General features: G+C 36.6%; 1 protein-coding gene across 1 annotated transcript; it reads right to left on the bottom strand.

Annotated features, from left to right (window-relative positions):
* On the bottom strand, positions 11,614-18,586 carry LOC105171958 (protein Rf1, mitochondrial-like). The gene is given in 3 exon segments (XM_020697244.1): positions 11,614-13,217; positions 13,220-13,670; positions 16,686-18,586. Coding segments are annotated over 3 exon segments (3,462 nt in total). The 5' UTR covers positions 18,429-18,586; the 3' UTR covers positions 11,614-11,949.

Genomic DNA, 19,561 nt, shown 5'->3' with positions numbered 1-19,561 from the left:
GAAATAAAATATAATGAGAAATCATGATAGAATAAGCAATTACGCGAGAAAAATCGTGCTAAGAGTGCAATTCGAATGCTAATGTAAGAGTAGAGAGTGATTTTCCAGATTCTTGAGGGATTTCTGATAGAGAGGTTGAATGTGTCTCTATTTGTGGATTGAAGGTGTTCCTCTCGTGGGGCTTGAAGGCATCCCTATTAGTGGATAGAAGGTGTCCCTCTCGTGGGGTTTGAGGTGTCCCTGTTGAGGGGACTGAAGGTATCACTCTCGTGGGGCTTGAATCTTATTGAGGGGACTGAATGTGTCCATCTCGTGGGACTTGAAGACGTGCGTGTCCATAGACTGAAGGTGTCCTTCTCGTGGGGCTTGAAGGTGTCCTTGTTGGAGGACTAAAGGGGTCCCTATCGTGGGGCTGAAGGGATCCCTATTGGAGATTGAAGAGGTCCTTGTTGAGAAGTGCTTAAATGAGAAATTGAAATAAGACAAAGGATTTCGTGAATAAAATATGGCAAAAACACGAATGGAGAGCTGCGGCAAAATAACAAGACAGTTTCCAGCTTCTTGAAGGGTCTGTCTGTTAAGGTATGCTACCTGTATTTATGGAGAAGGAGTCCCTCTTTGCATGAACTTTGGGGCGACCTGCTTATCCGAGAAAGAAGGCGAAAGTCCGGGGATAACGCACGATCTTATCTCCTCATTGACTTAAGTGTATGTTTATTTTAATAAATATGATAATTAACTTAAATATCTTCTTTCAATAGTATATATTATTTGGTATAATTTAAAAGGTTAATTAAGAAGAAATTGACAATTAGTTATTTAAAATTATATTAAACTACAATAGAAAAAATACAAGTCTGAAGTTTTATGCATTTATAAATAAATTAAATAAAATAAAATAAACTTCTACAAGTTTTAGTTTATTTTATATTTTTAATGAAATCATATTTGAAGAAATAAATTTTAAATTACTATTCAACACTGTTTCATAGATTTCCTTATGATATATCTTTCCTTTCTATGTAGATATCATTACAAAAGCATAGATTTCCTTTCCTTTCCTTATGATATATCATTATAAAAGCATAGATTTCCTTTTATGATATATCTTTCCTTTCTATGCTGAAAAAGATAATATTTATCAAGTATATATATATATATATATATATATATATTATACATTAAAATATTAAACATACGTTTGCTTTTGCATATGTTACTAAAGGAACTTGTAGTTTTTGTTATTTTTTCTTAAAGAAAAGTAATTTTCAAATAAATACTTGCAATGGTCTTAGTCATGGCCAAGTATTTGTTATAGTTATTAGTAATGACAAAATCTTGCTATGATTTTAGTTATGGTAAATGTCATGGCCCCGTCTACTGAAACAATGATCAATAGCCGCTATATAGTTGTGACTTAATAATTGTTCACTATGATTTTTTATTGTACATATCGACCATAATAATTAGAAATGACCAAGATTCATGTTTTTTGTAGTAATGTCAACTAAAATTTTATAAGGATTAACAACATCATATAAATCAAAATATTAAAATTTTGTGTAGTCAAATTATAGGCTTTTTTTTTAGGATATAATTATTGATTGATGAAGAACACTCAAACTTGAGAAAAGTTAACATTTAATTGTCAAATTTAAGTTGAACTTGTACATAGCACAACCCATGACATACAGTCAAAAGTTTTAAGAATGAAGGAAGAATGATGTCATATGATAAATAGATTAGCATTTCAAGATTATATCATTTTTAGTTGCTTAAAATTCTTTTTAATTTGCTTCGAGTTTATTTGCATGCGCTTTTACTTTAATTTAGTTTTAGTTCATTTAATTGTTAAAGAATGTGTAAGAAGTTAAATAAGATGTAGTTACAAGAAAAATCTTAGTAAGAATTAACTACAATATGAAACGATGTTATTGTTGTAAAACAAATATTATTTTTAAAACAAAAATCAAAATTAACCACTTGAAATTGTGATAAAGAGCAAGTTTTTATCAAGTAAATTTTAGTTCACTTCTTCAAGAGTTGTTGGACTAAAAGAAAGAATAATTGCACTTTCGAACATATTAATAAGATAATTGATACTTGAGTTCAGATGCATGATTAGTTATATCTTTTCTTATCTGATTAGATATTTTCCAAAAGAAAAAAAGTGATGGGTTTGCCCCCACGAATTATGGCCCAAGAACAAGCAAGAGGGCCCAATACTTTCTCTCATTGGCACGACCATGCTGACAAAGGAAGCTTGCTTCATATAGCCCAATGATTTTGGCCTAAACGCCAATAGCTGGCCCAGCTCCCGCACGCATGTCTCTCTCCTAAGCTTATGTGGCATACACCTGGACCTTCCACGTATGCTTTCTCGACTAGCATGGAGTACACATAGCAAGGAGGTTTTCCTCTGGAACTCAGACTCTTAAGTTCAGCAGACTCCTTATGGACTAGGAAGTCCTTCTCAGCATTGGACTCTCTTCCTAACTTAAATAATGATTCTAACAGCATGATCCCTAAAAAATAGGACTTGATCAAGCCTTATCCCAACTAATCTTATCCGTTCATCGCAATAGTCGATAGCCCGATCAGTTCCTTGAAGAAGGAGGTCACTCCTCTATAAATAGGGATCCCATCCCCAGGCGAGGGACACCTTCATGAGATGGAATTTTGACTGCTATTCTGCTATGCTTTTACTGTATTGACAAACACGATTTCTCTTTATTTTTCATCATCACCGCTTCATTTTCTTAGCGATTTTTATTATTTTGGATTATTATTCTTCCAATCCAATACTAAATTGGGCGTCGGAGTTCGAATATTTTGTTTTGCAGGTCTCTTCTTTCCGAATTCCTTCCTAGGAAATCTAGGCCCATCGCCCCAGTCTGAATTAATTGAACCTGTGCTAAAATCATACGTATCAATTGATGCTCTCTGTGGAAAATTTGAGTTAAAGGTGTGAGTTATTATGGAGATCCCCCAACAACCCCACTAATAAGCAAAAGACCATGTACCCCCAGCAGCAATCAACCTCTGCAGGTCGTTGCGTGAACTTCCCTAGTCCCGATTGGAAGAGGATCTGCCCAGCCTTGCCAGCACCGATGCCACCTCCTAGAGTGATAGACCCTTTGGTTGATCCTCCAAGACAAAGCACATCCTCAGATACCACTTTAGGAGAACTTTCTCCAGCCTTACTGGGCGCAATTCAGCAAGTGACCAGAGCAGCAATACGGAAACAAATGGTGGTACTGGTCCTTGCCCACACGACCCCCGTGGTGGAGGCAGACATCCCTGATGGAGGAGTAGGAGGAAATCAGCCAGAAGTAGATATTGCTATAACCAGAACCTCATCAGTTGGGATACCAAGGCTCGTTCCAACAGCTCCCTATGAGGTTCCCAAACAATGAATAGCTCAATTGGAATGCCTTTAGAAGGACCTTCAAGATGTACAACACCAGATAGCAAGTCCCCAGAAGATAAGCAGCAGGGTGTTCCACTCACAGAAGCAGTGATGGTGGATCAACTCTCAGGGAAATGTCGTACTCCTACTATTGCTGAATATGATGGGATGATGGACCCTCAAGAGCATCTCTCCTGTTTTGAGAAAGCGGACCTATTGCACCAGTACACGGATGGAATCAAGTGTTGCATTTTCATCACTACCCTCGACAAGGCTGCACAACAATGATTTGACCAATTGCCCGTTGGAGCAATAGGAAGTTTTCAAGAGTTTCTATCTCTTTTCCTGCACTAATTTTCCAGCAGTGGGAACCTCCGAAAGACGGAGCTCAGCCTTTTTGTCGTATGCTAAAAGGACAATGAGACTTTGAGAGAATATTTGTAAAGGTTCAACATGGTGGCTTTGGAAGTACCCTCTGCTACTCAAAAGGTAAAGGCCAATGTTTTTTCTCAAGGGCTCCTAGATGACGACTTCTTCAAGTCCCTGACCAAATATCCTTTTTCTAAATTTGACGCCTTCCTAGCCCGTGCGGCCAAATATATCAATATGGAGGACGCCTAAACTGCCAAGAAGAAAATTCGTGGTGAGAAGAAGAAAGAAGTTCGAGAGGAGGCCCCCTTTAAGAAACCTCGCACTGATTTTAGGGATAAGAAGGCGCTCTTTCAGAGGGTAAATACAGTTTACACCCCTTTAACAGTGCTTATTACCTAAGCCCTCATGGCGGTCGAAGGAAAAGGTTTGTTAACTCGTCCCCGATCGTGGAGAGAGCAACCTTAACGTCACAAGTCCAACAAATTCTGCCTTTTTCATAATGATTACGACCGCACCATCGAAGAGTGTCAGTACCTAAAGAATGAAATCGAAAGACTTATCCGAAATGGATATCTGTTGGAATATGTTTGTTGGGAAAAATCCTGAGGAACAGCACCATACGTCAAAAGAAATAAATAAGGGGAAAGAAGTGAAAGTTTCTTCTCCAGAATCCTCACCAAATGAAGAACGTAAGAATATTTTGGATCCAAACTGAGATTGACAAACTATTCCCAGCAGGCCCTATTGAAGAGATATAATTTTCTGAATGGTTATCTAACGTGGTGTTGGTGCCTAAGCCAGGGGGAAAATGACGAAGGTGCATTAACTTCAGGGACCTTAATAAGGCATGCCCCTAAGGATTTTTATCCTCTCCCTCTAATTGATTAATTGGTAAACTCTATGTCTTGATGTGGGCTTTTGAGCATGATGGATACATCACAAGGGTACGACCAAATAATGCTCGCTCCAGAAGATCGCAAGAGAATCAGCTTCATCACATCCCCTGGCACATTCTGTACGTGGCTATGCCGTTCGGTCTAAAAAATACTGGACCAATATTTGAAAGAAAAAACTTTCGTCCCCAAATTGGAAGGAATGTGAAAGTATATGTAGATGATATGCTTGTGAAAAGCATGAAACCTAAGAATCATGTGGCGGACTTGGAGGAAACATTCGCCGTTTTGAGAAATTATCAATTAAAGCTCAATTCGGAAAAATGCGCTTTTGTAGTGAAAGGAAGACGCTTTCTAAGATTTATGGTACCCAAAGAGGAATCGAAGCTAACCCTCTCAAGGGCATCTTAGATGTGAAGGTACCTTCTAACATTAATGAAGTACAAAGGCTAATTGGAAGGATTGCAGTAATCAGCCGTTTCATCTCCAAATCGACATAAAAAAACCTACCATTTTTCAAAGTCCTTCGAAAGGCAAAAAATTTTGATTGGGACAACTCGTGTCAACAAGCTTTTGAAGAACTCAAGCAATATTTAGCAAGGCTCCCTCTACTCGTGAAATCGACCCCGGGAAATACCCTCTATGTATATCTATCAGTCACTCCTCAAGCGATCAACTCTGCCTCATTCGTGAGGATAAGGGGAAACAAATGTCAATCTATACGTCAGCAAGGTGCTCAACGAAGCAGAAGGACGATACACCCTCATCAAAAATATGGTTCTCGCATTAGTCGTAACCACTAGAAAGCTACGTCCATACTTCCTCCCACATCCTATTGGGGTGAAAACTGACTTGTCTCTGAAGCAAACACTGGGTAAACCAAATACCTCAGTACGATTCATGAAGTGCTCGGTAGAATTGAGTAAGTACGATATCTCCTATCTACCTCGAACTACTATTAAAGCCCAAGCCTTTACTGATTCCATCTCCGAGATCACAAGGACACTTGAAGAGAGTATCCCCCAGGCTGAGAAATGGCTATTGCATATGGATGGGTCATCCATGATTTAAGGTAGTGGTGCAGGTATAGTCATCACCTCACCCTAAGAAGAAGACTTGGAGTTTGCCGTTAAGTTTGGATTTAAGGCCTCCACGAACAAGGCGGAATACGAAGCACTCGTGATAGGACTCGAAATGGCGCATGAAGTAGAAGCTAGGAATTTAATAGCCTATTCAGATTCGCAATTGATAGTCAAGCAAGTAAAGGGCTCATATGAAACAAAGGAAAAAAAAACATGATCCAATATCTGCAACAGATAGCAGAACTAAAAATGGGATTTTAAAGTTTTCAAATTATACAAATTCCAAGAGAAGAAAATGTTAAGGTTGACTGCCTCTCCAAATTAGCCAGCGCTCCAGAAGATTGTAGAACAATACATATTACCATACAGTACCTCATCAAACTAAGAACTTCAATTTATATCCAACCCATATCCTCTACGGAGCATTGGAGTGCTCTTGTTATCCGGTCGCTTGAAGAGGGGCGCCTTCCCGAAAACAGGTGCGAAGCAGCTAGACTTAAAGCCCGAAATGCTCGGTTCTTACTGCAAGGAGGAGTTCTTACAAGAAATCCTTTACACATCATCTACTTCGATGTATGTCCCAATCAGAAGGAGTGCATATCCTGAAAGAAATACATAGTGGCTGCTATGGAGCGCATGCAGGAACGTGGGTTCTCGCCAACAAAGCATTGCGAGCAGGCTACTTCTGGCCCTCCATGAAACAAGACGCAAAGAAACTAGTGATTAAATAAGAGAAATGCCAGAAGCACTCTTCCCTCATATATCAATCGACGTAGCCCCTTACAACCATGATATCGTCGTGTCCTTTTGCACAATGGGGGTAGATATCGTACGTCCTTTCCCCCTAGCTCCTGGCTAAAGAAAATTCCTCTTAGTGGCTATTGACTACTTTACCAAGTAGGTGGAAGTTGAGCCATTCGCTCGCATCACAGAAATAGAGGTAATGAAATTTATATGGAAGAACATCATCTGTCGCTTTGGCTTTGGGCTCCCACGAGAAATAATCTCAGACAATGATCGATAATTACAAGGGTATAAAATACAAGACTGGTGTAAATGATGATGTATAAAAAAGAGATTTACATCAGTAGCACACCCCCAGACCAATGGTCAAGTAGAGGTCACCAGCCAAATCCTCGTTCAAGGAATCAAGAGATGATTGGAGCGAATGGGTGGAAATTGGACAGAAGAATTAACTATTGTCCTATAGGTATATCGTACAACCCCTCGAGGATCTACTGGAGAAAGTCCCTTCACCATGATGTATAGAACAGAAGCAATCATTCCAGCTGAATTGGGGTATCCCCCCCCATAGAATTCTACATTTGTCTTAAGAAAACAATACGGAATTGTTGAAAGAAAATTTGGACCTTACTGAAGAATTGAGAGAAAAAGGCTTTCATCCGCATTCAAAGATATAAGAACACAATGATCAGTGCCCACAACAGGAGAGTAAAAACATGAAATTTTCAAGTGGGAGACCTCGTACTAAGAAGAGTGGATACATTGAAACCAATGGAAAAATTAGACCCCACTTGGGAAGGACCCTTTAAAGTCACAACAGTGATAGGTCCAGGAGCATATGAGCTTGAAGACCTTGAAGGACGCCCACTATCTCATCCTTGAAACATTTATAACCTCAAGAAATATTATGCATGAAGAAGGACACATCCATCATATTCGAAGCATCCACTAATAAGTCCTCCTGCAGGACTCCCTCTAAAAATATATTCCCGAAGGACATCCACTAATAAAGTCCTCCAAACGAACTCCCTCTAAAAATATTTTCCTAAAGGACATCCAATAATAAGTCGTTCGAAAGGACTCCTTCAAAAAATGTCCCCCTAAAGGACATCTTCCCATAAGCCTTTCCAAAGGATTCCCTCTACAGAGCCAGCATCAGCAGACATTAAAGGTCCCTATTTCTCCTTGAAAAGATATGCAATTCTTGAAGCGAGGCATAAAAAAAATATAGGAATAAACCCTGCCAAAACTCATGCAGGCCTCCATCCTTGAAGGAGCCTGCGGAACTCCCCTTTTAAGCTCTCGTATACCTTCGATTCATTACTTCTTACACAAATATAATTCATGATGTAATGTTTAAATACCCAAATGCAAGAAAAGTTAGGAAGGCATCCCTCAAGAAAAGTTAGGAAGGCATCCCTCAAGAAAAGTAAAAAGAATCCTTTGCCAAGAAAGCTTGAGAAGGCATCCCTCAAGAAATCCGAAGGGAACCCCTCACATCAACAAAAACTTGAAAGCTCCATCACACCAAGGAAACAGTACCAATCTAACAACAAACACAGAATTAAGGATTAAAGGCATCGCATTTCAACCCTGGCCTAAAGCCGTGGCCAAAGGTAAGTAAAAAAAATAGCATGTGAGCAAAGGTATTTCATGACGGAATGCAAAGCATAACATCTCCATATGCAGAAAAAACTAGAAAATCTATTTTAAATAAGTAAAAAGGAGCCTGGCCTAAAAGCATGGTCAGGCCCGGAAGAAAAAACATCCATCAGATTGTTTCATCTCCCTACCATAAGGAGTCCCCCTAGGAGATCGAGAAGGAGGAGTCCCTCCAGCTTGAACTCTCGAAGCATGATCTCGCATCAGCTTACTGAACATGATATTATCTGATTCAAGGAAAAATAGTCCATGTCATAATTCGAGATAAACACAATGATGAAGGGTAAAAGATAGAATAAAAATACCTAGGGAGTCCCCCAAGGATTCCACCCAGAGACTTAAGCCAAAGTAGGGGAGGGGGTATAGATGATGAAGGCAGGAGAAATGTGATACTTTCGTATCAACTGATCTATCCCCGAAGTTTTGAGGATAGAAGATCCCCACTCCAAAAGTGAAGGAGAGATCTCCCTTTCCTCTTCCCTAGGAGAAGAACCCTCTCTTTCCTTCCCTCCCGCTTCGGGGTCCACATCCTCCTTGTCAATAAGATGGCGGGCCGCCACAATTGCTTGGCGGAGACTCCTCCTCCGACCATGAGGGAAACTGGGTGGGAAACCGCCTATCTCCCTCGAGGTGGCCTCCGAGGGATAATCTCTGCATAGATCTCACCCATGAAGCGAATCGATACATCAGAAGAGGACATGTTTGCACAGAAAATACTCAGAAAATTTTTTAAAGAGAAGTGGTAGGATACTTACAGAATCTTTGAAGGTAAAAGCCCTTGATGCTCCAAGAAAAATGAAAGAAGAAGAAGTAAGAGAATGTTATCTGCTTAAAGACGTGGTGAGGAAGTTAAAGACACGCCCATGTAACCGTCTGTGATAGAGTGGTTCCGTAACTGCTCCTACGCATGTTGGTGGCAGTTATCACCGCTCGACAATCAAGGAGGCTAAGCTCAGGCTTAGCCATCATTCCCTCTTCTGGTATTGGCAAAGCACAGTACTCGAGTGCAGATATTCGAAACGACGCTTACAGGCGGTAGAAAAGAATAGAGAAGGATGTCGCGTCGAGGTATGCCTCCTCAACTGATAAAAAGGATTCCCTCCTGATGGAAGAAGACAAGGACCCTTACTCTAAGAAGGAGTTGGAGGTGTCCCTCCTTCTTAGAGTGGGGGGACTAGATGATGGGTATGACCCAACAAATTATGGTCCAAGAACAAGCTAGAGGGCCCAATACTTTTTCTCATGGGTACAACTATGCTGATGAAGGAAGCCCACTTCATACAGCCTAATGAAAGCAAACACCAATAGTTGGCCCAGCTCTCGCCCACATGTCTCTCTCCTAAGCCTACGTGGCATACAATTGGACTCTCCACTTATGCTCTCTCGACCAGCATGGAGTACGCGTGGCAAGAAGGTTTCCTCAGGAACTCGGACTCTTAAGTTCAGCAGACTCCTTGTGGACTAGGAGTCATCCTCGGCATTGGACTGTCTTCCTCACTTAAATAATGATTCTAACATCATAATCCCTAAAATATAGGACTTGATCAGGCCTTATCCGAACTAATCTAATCTGTTCATCTCAATAGTAGGTAGTCTGATTAGTTCCTTGAAGGAGGACACTCTTCTATAAATAGGGATCCCATCCCCAAGCGGGGGGACACCTTCATTACACAAAAATTTGGCTACTATTCTACTACACTTTTACTGCATTGACAAACATGATTTCTCTTTATTTTTTATCATCATGCTTCATTCTCTTAATGCTTTTTATTATTTTAGATTGTTATTCTTCAAATCTAAGAATAATTTGGGTGTTGGAGTGCTAACATTTTGTTTTGCATGTCTCTTCTTTCCAAATTTCTTCCTAGACAATCCAGGCCCATCACCCTAATCCGAATCCATTAGACCTGTACTAAAATCATACGCATCGAAAAGTACTACAAAAATTTGCATTTTTGACTCACAACTTTCTTATAGGAGTTCGAATTTAAAAATAATGAGAATATATAATAGAAGAACTGTTAACTAATTAGAAAATAGTTTAATTTGATCGTAAAAGAACCTACAAAATTAATTTGATTGCGTAAAATCTGAAAGTAAAGTCAAGTGGAAGACATAAATTTTCTTATGTATTTAAGGACAATTACTGAATATTGTTGAAATTAAGATAATATTAGTGCTTGGTTTATTAAGTTATTAAATTGACTTCAAATATGCAAATTATAACATGAATTTAACTAGTAAGAGATAAAGAAACACCAACATATTATTAAGTGTCCCAAAAAAAGATAATAAATTTGGTTGCAAAATGTATATAATTTACCAGAACCTACACCATTCAAAAAAATCTGCAATGAAATTATCTATTCAATAAGAGCATTTCATAAAAAATCTTAATAGTTGAAATTATTATAGGACATTATAATTACTATTAATACATAATAACTAATTATTATTAATTATATTTATCAGAACATTTCATAATTTGTAATATGTTTATAATTTTCATAATATATTGTCAAAAATTTAAGAAAATGTAAACTAAATGTTAATTGCTATGGATTATTTCACTTTTCATACCCAATGTATACCTCTTTTTCAATTTTAGTACTTCAGGTTTTCAAGTCATCATACTTAGTATCCAGAAACTTTAGTTTTCATCCACCTGAGTACCCTCCGTTAAGTTGACCATTAAAACTAACAATCAACTCAATTTTTGAGGAAAAATTAGGTGGGAATTTGTCCATGTAAGGGCATGTTTCGCTTCCAGTTTATTCAAAACACAAAAAAGCTCTATTTTAATTCTTTTCAATTTTAATTTCTTAATTGAGGACAATAATTTTTTAGAAAACAAAATACATATTTGATCCAATTTCTATAATAAAATACCAATTTTACTGGAAAAAGCACTTTTTTTTTCTTTTTTCTTTTTGTTTGCACACAACGAAAATGTTGTCATACTCTATTTATCAAGAATTTATGCTATAATTTTTCATAATTTTAATTGGGAGAAAATATTTGAATTGGTATTACCCTAATAATTTGAATTAGTATTTTCTAATAGAAATTGGGTTATTTTTTCTAAACATTATTCTCCTCAATTAAAAAATTGAAATTAAAATAAAAATTTTTGGTCTATTGAATAAATAATATGCCCTTATATAGACAAGATCCTGCCTAATTTTCCCTTCAAAATTGAGTTGACTGTATGTTTTAATAATCAACCTAACGGAGAGTACTCAAGCGGATGAAAATTAAAAGCTTTGGGTACCAAGTCTGATGACTTGGAAACCTAGGATACTAAAAACTGAAAAAGAGGTATACTTTGGATACAAAAAGTAAAATTATCACTTAATTGCTACGGGACCTTGCTAGTGATTTAGGATGAAATGAGAATCATATTTGTATAAGTCATCCATTGAAAAAATCATTTCAAGTTTCAAGCATGAACTTTCACAGTTTAATCTTGTAGGATTCAATGTCTTTACCTTTTCTCATATTCATTTCAGACATATTTCTACTGAAGTTCTGAAATTACATTCCACTAGAAAGTTAAAAAGTTGCTACGACATGGAATACAAACTGAGAACCAAAACTATTTGCATTTTTTTTACCAATAACAACATCAATGATGCCAACATTCAGAAAATTGAAACCTTTCAATGATGCTGAAGCAGTGGAGACAGAGCTGATGCTGGTAGTAGCAAGTTTCCTCAAACATAGAGTGTTAAGATATTACTATAGCATGCATCACACATTAGCACTTATCAAAACTTTCAGAGAAATATTATCTTAAACCTTCGTCTTGCGGTTGATCAAGGAGCAGAGACACGGTAGTTGAATCAGGTGAGAATCCTCGCTTGTGCATTTCCCTCAAGAGCGCCTTTGCCTCGGCAAACAACTTTCTTTTAAGCAGACCCTGGATACAGACGATATATGTCACACTATCAGGTGCACAACCACTTTTTTCCATTTCCACAAGCAAACATTTTGCCTCCTCCATGCGTCCATCTTGATATAGTGAACCAATAATGGTTGTATATATTTCAATATTGGGTTGCAAACCTTTGGAAGGAAGGCTATTGAAAAGATCTCTTGCAATCTCAAGTTTTCCATCCTTGCAGAGTCCATGGATGAGTATAGTGTATGTGACTAAATCAGGATAAACACCTTGTTCTTCCATTACGTGTAGGAAAGAAAATACTTCAGTAATTTGCTTGTTCATGCACAAGCCATTCAACAAGGTATTATTGGGAATTAGCTGCTGAGCTTGCATATCTTTGAAAAGCTTCACTCCATCAGCACATCTACCTGCACAAAATAATCCTTGCAGCATGGTGTTATAGGTAACTACATCGTAATCTAACCCTTTACGAGGAACTTTAAGGAAAAGGCCCCAAGCATCCTCTACCTTTCCATTCTTGCAATATCCATTGATCAAGCTACTATAGCTGATGATACAAGGCTTCAAACCTTTACCTGGCATGGAGTCAAGTAGTTTTCTTGGTTTATCAATTTGCCCAACCAGGCTGTAACCATCTACGAGAGTAGTGTACGTGACAACATCAGGAAAAATGTTTCTTTGCATCATAATTTCAACAACATCCTCCGCCTCTTTGACCAATCCCTCCTTGCAAAATGCGTCCACCAATATACTGAAAGTAAACACATTTAGAGATATCTTGTGATCCACCATTTCAGTAATTAAGTCTTTTGCCTCTTTCCATCTACCGAAACTGCACAAACCTTGAACCACTGAATTATATGTTACAATGTTGGGTGCAATGCCCTTGTCAATCATTTTGGCTAGGAGCTGTAGTGCATCACCAACCATGCGATCCTTGCACAAACTGTCAATCACTGTGTTATAAGAAGAAACAGCGGGTTTGAAGCTTGTCTTTTCAAATAACCGAAGCAAATCATATGCAGTGAGAGTGTGTCCAGCTTTGCATAGCCCATTTATCACAGTAAGAATAGTAACTTCATCAGGTTCACAGAGTTCTAGCGTCAATAACTTTTTGAATAATTTTTCTGCCTCGACGACTTTATCACCTAAAAGAGCCCTTTTATAAGTGTGGTGAAAGTAGTGACATCTGGCTTGTAACCGCACTTGAAGAAGCTGCCCAAGATAGCAAATCCGAAGTCTACTCGATTGAGAAGGCAATAGCAATTAATTGCAATATTCATTGTCCACTGGTTGACAGGGATACCCCATTGACGCATTTCGTCGAATACATTAAGGGCAACACTGTATTGTTTCATCTTGACAACAACATTCAACAGTTTGGTGAATTGAACAACAGAAGGCTGTGGGCGCATTCTAAGCATTTGACGAAACAAGAAAACAGCATCATCTACTTCATCAATACAACTGAAATCTATTCTGGGATTTGGAGAAAAGGGCATATTCTTATGGCTGAGATTATGAAAACATGAAGAGAGAAAAGAGAGTGGAGAAGTTACAGTACCTCTCTTGTTTGCAGCAAATCCTCTCATCTTCTCCAGAATTCAAGAAAAGGAAATATTTCTTTGCTGTTTAGCAACTCATAAAGTCTGCTTCACGAGGGCGGAGCTATTCAGGTTCTGATAGAAAAGTTATAATCAACTCAGACAGCGACTTTAAACGTCCCGGAGCAGCAATAATTATATTATTCTTAAAATGGGCGAGACTCCAGCTCGAATTTCTCGATTTTGAGCTCGATCTTAATTCATTTATGATTTTTTTTATCTATTTTTTAGTTTTATATTATTATCAGAATACATACTTCGTATTATGCAATCTATTTTATTATTTATAAATTTATGTCAAAATTTAGTGATTCATATGAATTAATCTAAAAATAATGATAATGATAATAATGTGATGGTTGAACAATTTTAATTTTAATTATTATTTTATTATATATATAATGAGATCAAAAAATTAATTAATAATTACGATATCTTAAAATCTCAACACCCGATTCACACCAAATTTATATATATATATATATAAAACCGTGTCCATTAGATCATATCAGACTGTCTGATTTAAAATCATATGGCCTGATTCTACGATACACCGACTTGAATGATTATTCTTATGTTCCGAGTATGATATCTTGACATCCGTATATCCAATAAGTCTAAAATTTACCAAGTGTATTTTTCTGTAAGTTTGATCATATTTAATGGTCTTATCTGAATTTTGATGGTCTGATTAACCTATGTTGTTCAACAATGTAAGATGATAGTTATATCAATGTAATACTAACATTTATAAATATATAAATTTACTGCAAATTGTTTAATCTCAACAATAAAATACTTTTATGTATTTCAATTGAATTATTTCATATAATTGATACTTTTCCAATAACTTTAAATTGTTCAGAATGAATTTTTTTTTTTTGTACAATTTACTAATTATATTACTACTAAATTAATCAGTAGTTTATATTTATAACAATAAATTAGAATTTCATACTATATTTTGGTATATTTGTAATATAGTATGCATTACACAATCTATTTTATTACTTACAAATTTATGTAAAAAATTGGTGATTTTCATAATTTAATATAATAATAATAATAATAATAATAATAATAATAATAATAATAATAATAATAATAAGAAGCAAAAAGAAAAATCAGTTTGAGCTCGAGCTCGAGCTTGAGCTTGAAATTACAGAATCGAGTTCGACTCGAGATCGACTCGTTGCCACCCCTAGTTTAGATATTTAAATGGTTCTACAAATTTTGGAATAATTTTTTCTAAATGTTCTAAAGGTGGTAGCCTTTTTGGTTATGTTGAATCAAATTATGAAAATGATATAGATAGTAGAAAGTGTACTACCTCTTATATCTTTACTTTATGTGGTGCATGCATAAGTTGAAGATCTCAATTACAATATATTGTTGCATTATCGACCACTGAGGCAGAATACATAGCCACCACTAAGCCTTTAAAAGAAGCCATCTGGCTTGAAGGCTTAATTAAATAAATCAGTTTTTTGAACCAAAAAGTTATTGTTTTCTGATATAGTCAATCTTCTATCCAACTTTGCAAAAATTCAATATTTCATGATGGAACAGAACATATGAATGTAAGATATCATTTCATTAGAGATATAGTTCGAAAAGAAATGATCAACCTTGAAAAAATTAAATCTGAGGAAAATCCTGTAAACATGGGGACTAAGTATCTTCTTACAGAAAAATTTAAAACATGCCTTAAAATCTTAAACTTAGGTTAATACGTTCTAACCCTATTATACACCTGCTCTCTTTTTCTTTTGCAGGTACGTCCAAGGCATCTCTGGCTATGATGAAATACCAGATCCAGTTAATGAACCTTGATCCTTTTACGGGCCTTGATCCAAGGTGGAGCATGTAAAATAATAGGGTCCGTGACCTATTTATGGTAAGCCCAACCCAATGCCTATGATCCTTAACTCACTTGATGGCTCTCAACCCAGCCCACTCCTTGGCCTATGGACCAACCTACCACCCGACTCAAGGTATCTATCATACATATTTCTAACCTAACCCTAATTCTTATTTTTCCAGTCGTTTTTTCTCTCCCTCTTTGACCTCTTCTCTTTCCTCTCTCTCTGTGTGTGTGTGTGTGTGTGTTGTCGCCTGATTTCTCTCGCCTCCATCTTTCGATGGTTTTGAAACCATTTCCTCGCATCCTCTTTATCTCTGCTCTTTAATGTTTTGCTTCTTTAAATGGTGATTTTGGCCTGAGGCCATTCCTAACAGCTAAAAATATTCTACTGTCTCCTTCTCCTCTATTTCTCTGTTAAAGTTCTTTGTGAACTGAAAAGCCTAAGTGGTGGGTCTTCGTGACTAAGGTTGTTTTTGGTGGTTGGCCTTTAAGAACAAAGAGTGAAGCAAGAAAAGAAAGACAAGTAATTCTCTCTACAAAGTTTCTCGAGTTTAAAAATATTCAAAAGCACTCAAAGTAAAGATCGACTCATTCGACGAAGGTGCACAGGTTATAGCATTTAGTTCAGAATTACAAGCGCTAAGACCTCGAATTAATGTTATAAATATCCAAATATGTTCTCAACAAAATCCAAGTGGCAAATCCACTTTCAAATCCTCAAAGCTCAAGTCAAGACTATAACGTTTAATTTGGGATCACAAGCGCAGGCCTTTGAATTAACGTTATAGAAATTCAAATTCAAATTCAAAGGAGATCTACAAGAAGATTTACCTTTTGAATTTATCAAATCTATAGGATATTACTTTTAAGAGAAGAATCAGAGAATTAGATATAAATTGTGTCCACTTTTACCTATCGAATGCATCTTTCTATTTGTGATAATTTTCTCGTGTTTTTTTTTCCCAAACAAAATAAAATTCGCACTCACACCGAAATTTAGAAAATAAAGTTGTCAATGATGCAGAAAAGCAATGGAGACAGAGCTGGTGCTGGTAATAGCAAGACTCCTCAGACAATCATCATAACCCTCAAATATAGAGGGTTTCAAGATATGCTTTTTGCATGATAAAACTTTCATAGAAATATTATCTTAGACCACCTTCTTGTTGTTGATCAAGGAATAGAGACACAGTAGTTGAATCGGGCGAGAATCCTCGGCTGTGCATTTCATTCAAGAATGCCTTTGCCTCAAGAAACAACTTTCTTTTAAGCAAACCCTGGATACATACGTTATATGTCACACTATTAGGTGCACAACCACTTTTTTCCATTTCCACCAGCAAACATTTTGCCTCCTCTGCATGTCCTTCTTGACATAGTGAACCAATAATGATATTATATAATTGAACATTAGGTCGCAAACCTTTACAAGGGAGGCTATTGAAAAGATCAGTTGCAATCTCAACTTTTCCATCCTTGCACAATCCATGGATGAGTATACTGTATGTAGTTTTGTCAGGATTAACACCTTGTTCCTCCATTATCTGTAGGAAACAAAATGCTTCATCAATCTGCTTGTTCATGCACAAGCCATTCAACAAGGTATTGTAAGTCACTACATCGGGAATTAGTTGATGAGTGTGCATATCTTTGAAAAGCTTCAATCCATCAGCACATCTACCTGCACAAAATAATCCTTGTAGCATGATGTTATAGGTAACTACATCGTAATCTAACCCTTTACGAGGAACTTCGAGGAAAAGGCGCCAAGCTTCCTCTAACTTTCCCTTCTTGAAATATCCATTGATCAAGCTATTATAGCTCATGATAGAAGGCTTCAAGCCCCTACCTGGCATGGAGTCAAGTAGTTTTCTTGCTTTATCAATTTGCCCAACCAGGCTGTAACCATCTATGAGAGTATTGTACGTGACAACATTAGGAGAAATGTTTCTTTGCATCATAATTTCAACAACATCCTCAGCCTCTTTGACCAGTCCTTCCTTGCAAAATGCATCTACCAATATACTGAAAGTAATCACATTTAGAGATATCTTGTAATCCACCATTTTAGTAATTAAGTCTTTCGCCTCTTTCCATCTACCAAAATTGCACAAACCCTGAAGTATAGAACTATATGTGACAATATCGGGTGAAATGCCCTTGTCAATCATTTTGGCTAGGAGCTGGAGCGCATCATCAACCATACGATCCTTGCACAAACTATCAATTACTGTGCTATAAGTTTTAACATCAGGTTTGAAGCTTGTCTTTTCAAATAACCCAAGCAAATCATATGCAGTGAGAGTGTGTCCAGCTTTGCATAGCCCATTTATCACAGTAAGAATAGTAACTTCATCAGGTTCACAGATTTTCAGCGTCAATAACTTTTTGAATAATTTTTCTGCCTCGACGACTTTATCACCTAAAAAGAGCCCTTTTATAAGTGTGTTGAAAGTAGTGACATCAGGCTTGTAACCGCACTTGAAGAAACTGCCCAAGACAGCAAATCCAAAGTCTACTCGATTGAGAAGGCAATAGCAATTAATCACGAGAGTCAATGTATACTCGTTTACAGGGGCACCCGATTGACGCATTTCGTCGAATACATTAAGGGCAACATGGTATTGTTTCATCTTGACAACAACATTCAACAGTTTGGTGAATTGAACAACAGAAGGCTGTGGGCGCATTCTGAGCATTTGACGAAACAAGAAAACAGCATCATCTACTTCATGAATACAACTGAAATCTATTCTGGGCTTAGGCGAAGAGGGCCTATTTTCGTGGCTGAGATTATGAAAAGATGAAGAGAGAAAAGAAGGTGGAGAAGTTACAGTACCTCTCTTGTTTGCAGCAAAACCTCTACGAAGAAGAGCCATTGTTGAAACTCTCATCTTCTCCAGAATCCAAGAAAAGGAAATAATTCTCTGCTGTTTAGCAACTCATAAAGTCTGCTTCACAAGGGCAGAGGTATTCAGGTTCTGATAGAAAAGTTATAATCAACTGAGACAGCGACCATTTTAGGCATCCCAGAGCAGCAATAATAATATTATTTTTAAAATGAGCGATAACAAATTAGTATATGACACAGAGTCTACAAATATTTACAATTATATATTTTAGTTCATATTTTGATTGTTATATATATGACACAAAGTCTACAAATATTTACAATATACTTTAAATTTCCGTTTTAAGAAATAATATATATTTTATTATGGTCAAAATTGAATTTCTTAATCTGTATGTGTGAAGTATGGATGTGTTTGACAATATCTTTCATTGATATATATTTGCTAAATAATAATGAAATTGTAAGAAAACCACACAAAGTTCTGTTACATAAGAAACATTATAATGAAGTATTAAATTATGAACTTATAGGATATGTTTTTTATTGTATACAAAAGATATCAGACGTACAGAAATTTAGAAAAAATATTATAATGTTATATAATACTTTGGATTTATAGTAACTGTTTGGTAAAGCACATAAAAGTATGTTGACTTTATATTATACTTAATAAAATATTAAAAATGTTAAATAATTAATATTACATACTTGAACACTTAACTAAATATTTCATATTAAAATTTAAAGGCTTTTAGCAATATTGAAAACATAATATATTCTAGATCTAGGATTTGCTAAAATAAAGAGTAGCTGAACCCAATTTGTAGGAATGGACATTCCTACATGAATTTGTCATTCCTAATCTTAATTTATACCAATCATATGTTTTAAAAAAAACTTGAGAATGCTTGTTTCATTCTCGGATTATTTCTATTTACCGATCACACCATAAGCGTCTAAGACGCCTGCTCAAGTGGCACCATGGCCACGCTTACTGCGTGTAACGTTTGACAAACAACTAAGAATTTAAGACACCGGTCAAGCCGACTGAGGAGGTTCTTGGCATGGCTGATGCTGCTGCAAATACATGGGCTCCGTAGATGTTACTAAAACAGGAGAAACATTTCACTTGTCATAGTGGTATGTAAGTTCATAAATCAATCTGAAGTGTAT

Source organism: Sesamum indicum, linkage group LG10 (genome assembly GCF_000512975.1).
Source record: "Sesamum indicum cultivar Zhongzhi No. 13 linkage group LG10, S_indicum_v1.0, whole genome shotgun sequence".
NCBI lineage: Eukaryota > Viridiplantae > Streptophyta > Magnoliopsida > Lamiales > Pedaliaceae > Sesamum > Sesamum indicum.
Note: the sequence above shows the minus strand (reverse complement) of the source record. Positions and strands in the feature narration are given on the sequence as shown.